This window comes from Podarcis liolepis (assembly GCF_965112155.1).
Source record: "Podarcis liolepis genome assembly, chromosome: 8".
Taxonomy (NCBI): domain Eukaryota; kingdom Metazoa; phylum Chordata; class Lepidosauria; order Squamata; family Lacertidae; genus Podarcis; species Podarcis liolepis.
Window position 1 is genome coordinate 78,972,266 of NC_139560.1, and position 10,491 is coordinate 78,982,756.

The 10,491-nt window shown below is 49.1% G+C and overlaps 1 protein-coding gene across 1 annotated transcript in view; it reads right to left on the minus strand.

Annotated features, from left to right (window-relative positions):
- Positions 1–7,511, minus strand: part of GABBR2 (gamma-aminobutyric acid type B receptor subunit 2) — a 288,773-nt gene extending 281,262 nt beyond the window's left edge. The window contains exon 1 of the mRNA XM_083519142.1: positions 6,306–7,511. Coding sequence (XP_083375268.1) covers positions 6,306–6,626 — 321 coding nt within the window. The 5' untranslated portion in view covers positions 6,627–7,511. The remainder of the gene's footprint in view (positions 1–6,305) is intronic.
- Positions 7,512–10,491: the final 2,980 nt, after the last annotated feature.

Here is a 10,491-nt window from a genome sequence, read left to right on the forward strand (position 1 = left end):
TCACCAATCATTTTTAAGATAAATTTATTTCACATTCAATATTTTCTGCACAGTGTTTAAAAGATCCTTGCCACAACCCTGCACACATTTAGGGTGTTTACATCCCAATAATTAAGAGCTAAGCGGTTTGTATGCGGATTTCAGCCTTTGAGTTCAACAGCCCAGTACTGGAGCACATTAAAGGTAAAGGTAAAGGGACCCCTGACCATTAGGTCCAGTCGTGGCCGATTCTGGGGTTGTAGCGCTCATCTCGCTTTATTGGCCGAGGGAGCCGACGTACAGCTTCCAGGTCATGTGGCCAGCATGACTAAGCCGCTTCTGGCGAACCAGAGCAGTGCACGGAAATGCCGTTTACCTTCCTGCCGGAGCGGTACCTATTTATCTACTTGCACATTGATGTGCTTTCGAACTGCTAGGTTGGCAGGGACTGGGACAGAGCGACGGGAGCTCACCCCGTTGCATGGATTCAAACCGCCGACCTTCTGATTGGCAAGTCCTAGGCTCTGTGGTTTAACCCACAGCACCACCCACGTCCCGTATTAGAGCACATTACTTCAGGGGAAAGAGAGCTGGTGCGTCTCTTTTCTCTTTCCCCCCTCCAAGTGTCCTCCTGAACTTTCCTGGAAGGAAGATGATCCAGCCACCACTTCTCCTGAGCAATGAGCTGTCATTTCCAGGGCCCACCCACTGCTTGTCCCATTGGCTTCAACCTATTGAGCAGGGCAATGCAACACTGTACTTGAAGTTCCCGTGCGGGTAGCCTTATGCTCTGTGAATTACTACCAAAGTCCTAAATTCAAAGCCTAACTTTTTGTTCCCTAACGTGTTAGCACACAGAAACTGTCACGTGATGTTCTGACAAAATTGGACCTGATGACTCATAAGCCAGTAATAGATCATTCTGGCTATCAACCACACTTTCAAATAATGAGACCAATGTTCTCGAAACTATGGAAAATTTGTCAGGCAACAAGTAGGGCCACCATAGGATCTTGTTATCATCCCAGGAGTGCGGGAGAGAGAGCTTGTGCTGATGCCTCAACAGAAAAACAAAAGCACCTTTTCAGAACAATTTTTATTCGCTATTTAAGAAATAATCTGTACAATTTACCACTCACAGTGCAGTACAAGGCACCAAACACACCCATCCATTACAACTCAGTTCAGGTAAGCACAGCATATCACTTCTTCATTCATTCCTTATGTAATGGAGCAACTAAGAAATGGACGGTATTAACCTTTCTGCACATAAAAACCTCTGACAGACTTCTGTTAACAGCAATCACTATATATCGAGCAATTTATAATGTTTAATAAATGAACCCTAATGCAATAAAGCAAGAATATATTAGCAGTATGTGATTTTTACACTGCTGGGCAACTCCACTTTGCAGGCACAGGTCTCAAGAGATCTAGAACCACGGACAGCTCCACGGTCAACACTGTATTTCTTTTTGCATTTGCTTCTTATTTCCTATATGTATATCATTTTTTGCCTTGAAAAGAAGAAGAAGGCAGGATTTAACTAAGTTGCTGCATGAGCAGAATGAGGTGTGCTCATGCAATGGGGCTTTCCCCCTTCTCCTCCCCCTGCGCCCCCTAAATCTGTTCTGGAAGGCTGGTGAAAATCCATCATGGGTTTGGGGGCACACATAGGAAGAGAGTGGGGGAAAGCCCCATTAGGCAAGTTGACTTTGTTCCACTCATGCATACCCACTTAGCATTACACTGAAACCCACCCATGGTGTCAGATGTTTTAGCCACAAGATCTGCCTTTAACCCTAGCCTGCAGCAATAGGACCGACATTTTCTGTTAGGGGGCATCATTTGGTATTGTTCATATTACAACACAGTTCAGTCAGTAGAACACAAGACTCTTAATTTCGGGGTCATGGGTTCGAGCCCCACGTTGGGCAAAAGATTCCTACATTTCAGGGGGTTGGACTAGATGACCCTTGTTGTCCCTTCCAACTCTACAATTCTAGGGCAAACAAATTCATTGGGGAGGAAATAAAGGATACAGTCTTGTTCTTGGCAGGACTCGAGATTAGACTGTAAAATACAATGTGCTCTTTAAGAGCAATTGTTCTGAAAATAAATCTATACATTACCTATATCGACCCAAGTCAAAGAATCACACCCTTTGGTTGTTTTATATCAGGGGTGACCAGCTCTCAAGAGACTGTGATCTACTTTCAGAATTAAAAACTGGCAGTGATCTACCCCCGTTTTCAGCCGAAAGTTGAAAACGGAGGAGGAGTCCCGTTGTTTTTTAGGGGTTAAAAAAAGCTTTTTGGGGGGACTTCTGTTTTTTGGGAGGGGTTAAAGGCAAGGGACAAAGGGGTAAGGTCACTCACAATAAGATCGCTATGGATGAAAACAGCAGCACAGACAAAGTCTTCCCTTCCAGAGATCAAACAACAATGGAGGGTGGGCCAAGGCAGGAGTCAGTTATAGTGATGCTAAGGAAAGGGAGCCAGAGATTGACCACGATCTATCAAAACCTCGCAGGGATCTACCAGTAGATCGTGATCGACCTGTTGGACATCCCAGCTTTATATAAATGGGATTGTGCCCTTGACATAGACACCTATTGAACAGGTTCAGCTGATAAACCTGGTTAATAGGTATCTATGCCAAGAGCACAAACCCATTCAGAGTGAAGTACAAGTGAGTTAGCAAGCAACAGTGCATTCCTGGGAAGTAACTGGTGGAAAGTAAATACAAGGGAAGGCAACGCCCCCACCCATGTCCTCCATTCATATACACAACCTCTTTATGTTAGAAAAAGGTTTTACCAAAAGAAAAAAATGAGACATGCAGTGCTGGGTGTCACTGGTTTGTGCTAACACCCCACCAGTTGAAGACCAATGGTGTAAGATTGTGCATGCTCCCCTACAAGGCCACCAATCATGGTAAGCCATTTATACGTGGAGAGACTCACACTCATGCGCTTGTCACATGTGACATGGCTCTCAGAAACTATACAGTTCCGTTTCCTACATCATAACTACAGTAGCTTCTTATAGTAAAAAATTCATGTGGCAAATACTGAAAAAGACGAGATAGCTACATCTCTTCACAGATGCAAAACCTGCTTAATGCCTAGAACACATGCTTCCTTCCTTTTCCATATTTCCATTAGCTCAACTTGTACATTTTTTGCTATTAATAATATCTGTTTAACATCAGTAAATGAGTGAAATGTATGTTAACAAGCATGAGACTACTCAGAAGATCAAAGTCTGCCTTGGTATTTTACAGGATTTCTTCCCTGGAGTACAAAAAAGGTGCTTTTTTTAAAAAAAGATGTTACTAAATCTTCATGCTCCACTTGGAAAAAGGAGATCCACACACAGAAGCATCTTCCATGCATGGATCTCTGTCAGTGGATCGGGAACTTATGGGTGAACATGAACATACATTCAGATGCAGATGTCGCCTCATTGCATTTAGCAATACACGCATTCAGATGTGCAACCCATCCACATTCTACAGCAACTAGAATCAGAATTGCAGAGTTGGAAGGCAACACAAGGGTCATTTAGTCACATAGCTACCTGTATACACAATTAAAACTGGAATGGGAGATCAACAACAAATAATGCATTTTCCTTAATATTGAAACATGACAGAAAGATTATATATACTTAAACTTCTCAAAGATCACAATTAGCTCCATTCCAACAGTAATCATTATCTGTTCATTAGATTCTATGAATCTATGAATGAATGCATCCTAAACTAATGACTGGAATCTGAATGTGTGACCCACTCCAGGGGCAGCCTCATCTGAGGTTGATATCAATAAGATATTTAAGTGCTGCCTGTGGTGTTCTGTCTGTGATGGTACATTCACACGTGCACACTCTCAGTTGATGCTACAGTTATCAACCAAGGACTGCAGTCTTGGGTCTCACTTTTCCAAAACTCCACATTTTGCAGATTGTTTAATAGTGGGAACCTATGCGTGACACTCAAAAGTAAGCACTATTAAGTTCAATTGGATTTACTACCAGGCAAGCAGGTCTAGGATTGCAACCTATATCTTCTCATATATGCTTGCAAATGTAACCTTACAGAAACAGATTCCTCCTTATTTGAATTTTAGGTTGTAATGAATGTTTTCAAAATCCCAAATGCTTTTCAAGTAAATTTGACTTTTCTTCATCTGACGTATGAAGAAATAAGCACTGCCTGCCTACTTGTTACCATTACAATCTCATTTTCAAGCCATTCATTCAAATAATTCACACCAAAGGTGATAATTTATAGACAAATGTTTATATTTGTACAAAAATAAGTATCATAATCACCCTGCCTTCAGTTTTCTACAGATAAGGAATTACAGTCTTGCTATGACCACAGCTGTACCCTTGCTCAACACATAAATTCCACATAAGATGGTTATTTTAAATGCTACTGTCCCTTGATTTCCTTTCTAAGCAAATGTGGAAAGGGCATTACGTTGAACGATGCAGAAAATATTTTTAAAAAAACAGTGATTTAAAAACCAAAAGGTGCAATGAAGTATATGACAGCGAAGCATGTTCGTTTGCTCCTGATTTGTATTTCTACCAAACACCAAGTGCAAAATGGAAGAAGCCTACATGGTGTCACCTTAAGACAAATTTTGGACGAGGACAGTTAACCTTTCTTCTCTGTAGTCACTCTTTACAGCAGGGTTATCTTGGCAGTGATCGTCAGGCATAAGTATTACATAAGAAACTGCTGCCACCTTCAGGAAAGGTCCAACATTGAATCAGCATTTATTTGCCGCAAACACGTTTGCTTGAATTGTGACCAAAAAATCCAAGCACAAAACAATAAGCCTCCAACGTGTCCGCAACAAAGCCCCTCGATAACTTCGTGTGAATGATCAGGGAACGAAAACTGAACAGCCTAAGGAATTCTCCGCTGAGCGCTCTGCAACGGTCCCTTGCCCTTGGCCCACCCAGCCTAAGTGCACAAGATGTGTTACCCAGCATTAACAGGAAGAATTATGCATGGCAGACAAACGACGACGACGACGAGGGGGGGGACTGCAAAATTAACTCTTTCTGGGCACTAGCTGATTGGTTTTGCACAACCGACTGATGAAAGAATGCCAGCCAAATCCTCGCGCACTTTTCTTCTTCATCCTTTCCCCGTTTACCAACAAGCCCCTCTGTGTCTTGTGTGCCACCGTACCTGCCAACCAGCTAGCGCGAACTGAGACAAGAGAGGAGAGTGCGCCAAGAGGAGCGCAAAGGAGAGGACGCTCCGAAGGGGGCAAGCGTGTCCACGGATCACAACAGCTGCTCCTGAAAGACGGAGCCGCCGGCATCCTCCTCTCTTTGCCCCCTCGCATCGCTTGAGGGGGGAGGGCAAGCCACCCCACCCGCCGCATCCCTCTGCTGCCTTGCCTTCCCCTTCCCCGCTAAGCGCTAGAAATCCGACTGGCCTCCCGCTCGCCCTTCAGGAGTTCACGGAGAGCATCAAGTGGCGCTCCAAGTACGCAAACGCTGCAGCTCAGCTCAAGCTCAGCTATGCGGGTGGCCAAGCGCCTGCTCGCGGCTCGCCAACCACAAATCCCTGACGTGCATCTGTTGCTTAAATAACGGGCGGCGCTTTCTCGGCACGCCAAGGGCTGCAGGTTTGAGCCCAGGCTGCTGGGCCAGGAAGCAGCTGCCCGCGGGAAACCAGCTGCAAATTCGCTAAACACCAGCCTCTGGTGGCGTGGTGGAAGCCAGGCCACTGAGCATGTCAAAAGGGGTGGGGGCAGCGAGAATCAGATCCGAAGTGATTCCGTTCCAAGCAGCTGGAGTCTCTTCCAAATGCCTTTTTTCCGCCTTGCATCGTTTCCATCCAAAGCCAGCCTCTGCTGTTGCTGCAGACTGGCAGCGGGGGAAAGGGCTCTGGAGAGGTACACAAACACGGATCGGAGTGATTCCCTTTGAAACAGCTGGAGTCCCTTCCAACAGGATTTCCTCTTTCCCTTTTGGACTCGCACAGCTTCTGCCCAAGGCCAGGCGCTGCTTCTTGCAGCATAGCATCTAAATTATATATGCATTTATAAGGAGGAACCCAAACAGGAACTCGAGTGACTCCATCTAAACGGGTGGCCTCCCCTTGGAAGCACTCATCCTGCCATCCCATGCCAAACAGCTGGCTGCAGGTCGGCATCCAAGGCTCTGGCAGCGGCAGGTCCCACCTTCTGCCCCATCCATCCGGCGTAAAGGCAACGGGACTGTGTCGCCCTCCCGCCACGCCGAAAGGTGCCCGGCGCTGGCCACGCCGAGAGAGCCCCCTCCCGCCCCACTCACCTCGGTGTCGTAGTAGCGCAGGTCCAGCGAGTAAGGGTCGAGCAAGGACTCGTTGAGGATCTGCTCCATGGCCAGTTGCATGGCCGGCAGCACCCCCCGGCCGATCCTGCCCTTCTCCACCGAGTCGCTGAGCGGCATCAAGCCCATGATGGCGATGGGGGTCGTGGCGGCGGCGTTGGGCAGCGACCCCGCCGGCACCCGGGAGTTGCTTCGCGACCAAGCCGAGGAGACCAGCGGCGGCGGCGGCTGCAGGAGCAGCAGCAGCAGCAGGAGCAAGGCAGAGGTGGTGGCCGCGCTGGGCCGCCGGGGCAAGGCAGGCATCCTGCGGGAGAGGTCAGGGGGGCACAAGCACGAGGGCGCCCGCTGCCCTCTGCCAGGCAATGGCCCCGGCAGGGAGGAAGGGGCGCGCACGCTGCGGCCCCCCCGGCTCTAATCCTCCTGGCAATGGCGCCGGCTCCTTCCTCGGGGCGGCCAAATGGAACCACTAAGCAGCAGCAGCAGCAGCGACGGAGCCGCTGCCCGCCACCCCCGTTTCCCACCCACCCCACCCCCAAGTCCACAAGCGGCGGGCGAGGGCGCCTCCTCAGCCCCTCACTCAGCCGCAGCCAGGCTGGGCGAGGGCGCGCGCTTGCCTCCCTGCTCCCGTGCAGGTTCCGGAGGCGACGCGTAAACGCGACGAGGGCTGAGGGAAAAACAATTGGGGCGGGAGGGGGGTTCTCGGCTCTTCCACAAGGCTGGGGACGCTAGTGCCGCATTCCCCCGGAGCCCTCCCGCCGCTGCCGTGCTTCTCCGTTGCCGCCGCCGCCGCTGCTGCAAGCAGACACCACGCCGCGCCACACAGCGCGCGCAGAGTGGCGCGCACAAACCGGCCAAAAGGGGGGAAACGGCGGCGGCGGCGGCGGCGGCGGCTGGATGCAGGAGGCGAGAGCCCCTCCGTGCGCCCGCCCAAATCCTTCTGCCACCTCTCGGCTCCCGCTACTGGGCTTCTTGGCTCGCTCGCCCGGCTCCTGCCCTGCCTTCCTCCCCGGCGGCGGAGGGAGAGGGCTGGTCGGCTGCCGCTGGGGGACGGCGGCTCTTCTGCTGAGGAGACGACGCACACCAACGCGAGACGCAGGAGGAGATGCAGGGTTTGGGCACGTCCAGCAGCCCATTGGAAGGCGGGCTGGGGCGGGTGGGAGAGGAAAGAGGGCCGCTGGGGAAGGCGGGAAAGGGACGGCTTGGCGCGAGGCAGGGGGCGCAGCGGCGTCTGCCCCTTTCCTCGAGGCGGTGGCGTGCTCAGGTGCCCCTCTCTTTCACACACACACGTGACGCACGGATTATTCTTGTTATTATTATCATTTCTTTGTTTTGGTTTTTCAAAGTTAAAAGGTTGGCTGGGCACAAGCCGAGGGGCGCTTGGGAAAGACTTGAGGCGTTTGGCTTCACGTTCAGAGTTCCACCACCTATTCTTTCGTTTCCCTCAGGGACAATGCACTTTTTCCATTAACTTCCTCTAAACATGCAGAGGTGAACCTGTGTGGCTGTCTTACTCTCATTTATTCCCATGCCTTGCTCCTAGTCTCATGGCCTAGCCCTCAACTGTCTCCTCCAGGCCTGCGCAAGGCAAAGGCAGCCCATCAGCCATGTTTTGAGGCCTGGCAGCACCTCCCTCCTTTCTTGCTTTCTCTCTTCCCGCATCTGAGGAAAGTAGCAAAAACAGGAGGCAAATCAAGCCCTGGCAAGGCGCCACACATACTTGGGGAGCTTGTTTGGATTTGTTCTGGTTTGGGCAGCAGCACCAACTCAAGTTCTGTCACCTGAGAGACTTCAATGAATGAAAGATAGCCGGGGCTGAGCCTGGAACCCTTTTTCCATGCCAGGCATGTGCTCTCAGCCTCCGAACCAATGTCCCTCCCACATGTCAAGTGTCCTTGGCAATGTGTCTTTGCCTACACCAAGCACAGCATCACTGCACACCATCAGTCAGCTCTTCTTTTCGGAAGCAAAACTAGGAGGTTTTTTTGTAGCCTCTGAAAAGCCGCCAGATACAAGCTGGTGGGCTGATCTCAAGTTGTTGGGTCGGAAGTCCCCATTTACTGGGCCCTTGCTGCCTTCCCAGTGCTGGGTTTTATAATTCAATGCATTATATCCCAAAATGCTAATGAATCCTGTACTTTGCTATTAAGATTCCACAGTTTGGAGCACTGTTTCTCAAACCAGCTTCCCACCAGCTGGAGCCCTTAAACCATTCGCAAACAGAAACGAATACGACACTAAAGAAGCCGTGTTGACGTGAACAGCTGCCTGGAAGCGAAGGAGAGCTGTGAAACGCACCAGGAAAAAGCAGCAACTTCGCTGTCTTATTAAATCATAGAATTGCAGAGTTGGAAATGACCCCGAGGGTCATCTAGTCCAACCTCTTACAATACAGTGGTGCCTCGCAAGACGGAAAACTCGCTAGACGAAAGAGTTTTCCGTTTTGGAGGTGCTTCGCAAAACGAATCTCCTATGGGCTTGCTTCGCAAGACGACAATGTCTTGCGAGTTCCTGCTGTTTTTTTTCCTCCCCCCCCTTTTTCTAAGCCGCTAAGCCGCTTATCAGCTGATCCGATAAGCCAATAAGCCGCTAAAAGCCGCTAATAGCGCTAATCCTCTAATCCGTCAATGGGCTTGCTTCGCAAGACGAAAAAACCGCTAGACGAAGAGAATCACGGAACGGATTCTTTTCGTCTTGTGAGGCACCACTGTACAGGAATCTCAACTAAATAATACATGAGAGATGGCCACCCAACCGCTGCTTAAAAACCTCCAAGGAAGCAGAGTCCACCACCACCCGGGGGAGTCCATTCCTCTGTTGAACGTTTCTTAGCATCAGAAAGTTCTTTCTGCGGTTTTCTTGCAACTTGAAGCCATGGGTTCGAGTCCTACCCTCCAGAGCAGGAGAAAACAAGCCTCATCCTCCATGTGGCAGCCTGGTAGAGATTTGAAGATGGCTATCGTATCTCCTCTCAGTCTCCTTTTTACCAGGCTTTACTTTACTAAGGCAGTGATGTGAACATACGGTCACTGGTGACATTTTGCCACGTTGAGAAGGGGCTTTTGCACACTTTAGCCCTTCTATTCACACAGGAGTTGTATGTCCCCACCTCAAAAACACTGATTGGTCTCCAACCAACAATGTACCATGAAGACACAAGCCGCCATGCAAAACCGATCCATCCTTTAAGCTCTATGCCCATTGCTTGGCAACAATAAATAATTAGCCTCTGGAATTCAGTGCCATAGGTAAAGGTAAAGGTACCCCTGACCATTAGGTCCAGTCGCAGACAACTCTGGGTTTGCACACTAATCTCGCTCTATAGGCCAAGGGAGTTGGTGTTTGTCTGCAGACAGTTCCCGGGTCATGTGGCCAGCATGAATAGGCCGCTTCTGGCAAACCAGACCAGCACACGGAAGTGCCTTTTACCTTCCCGCCAGAGTGGTACCTATTTATCTACTTGCACTTTGACGTGCTTTCGAACTGCTAAGTTGGCGGGAGCAGGGACCAAGCAACGGGAGCTCACCCCATCGCGGGGATTTGAACCGCCAACCTTCTGATCGGCAAGCCCTAGGCTCTGTGGTTTAGACCACAGCACCACCCGAGTCCCTCATTCAGTGCCATAGCATGTGGCAATTGCCACTGTTTCTTTTTGCTTCTTAGGGATAGTTAAGAGAAATTCACAGAGCATCTAGGGAGTTGGAGTGGGGGAATAGCAAAAACAGGTGGCAAATCAAGTCGTGATAGCTAAATGGATACATGTCCATAGAAAATAATGCATGAGGCATTTCCTCTGTACATGAGTGTTTCATTCTTCCTATCTACCATGGCAAAAAGCAATGGATCAGATCAAAGTCTGATAAGTCTAGCATGTGTTTGCTACAGTGGCCAAATAGTTATCTCTGGAAGTTCACAAGCAACATGTAAAAGCAATGGCCACTCCATTGTTTGTCTTCTGCAACAGCATCTCTTTGCAAACAGAATGCTGTACTGATACTGTTGTTGATCGGATCCAGCAAGGCAATCCTTAAGTATTTAATAAATAAATATGTTTCTTACAAATGCAGAATGAGTATCTGTAACACTGCCAGTTCCACAGCCAGTTCTGTTGCCCTCAAGACCCTTCCACTTAACATATGTCCTACATTAAAAAATAATAATTATGAAAACA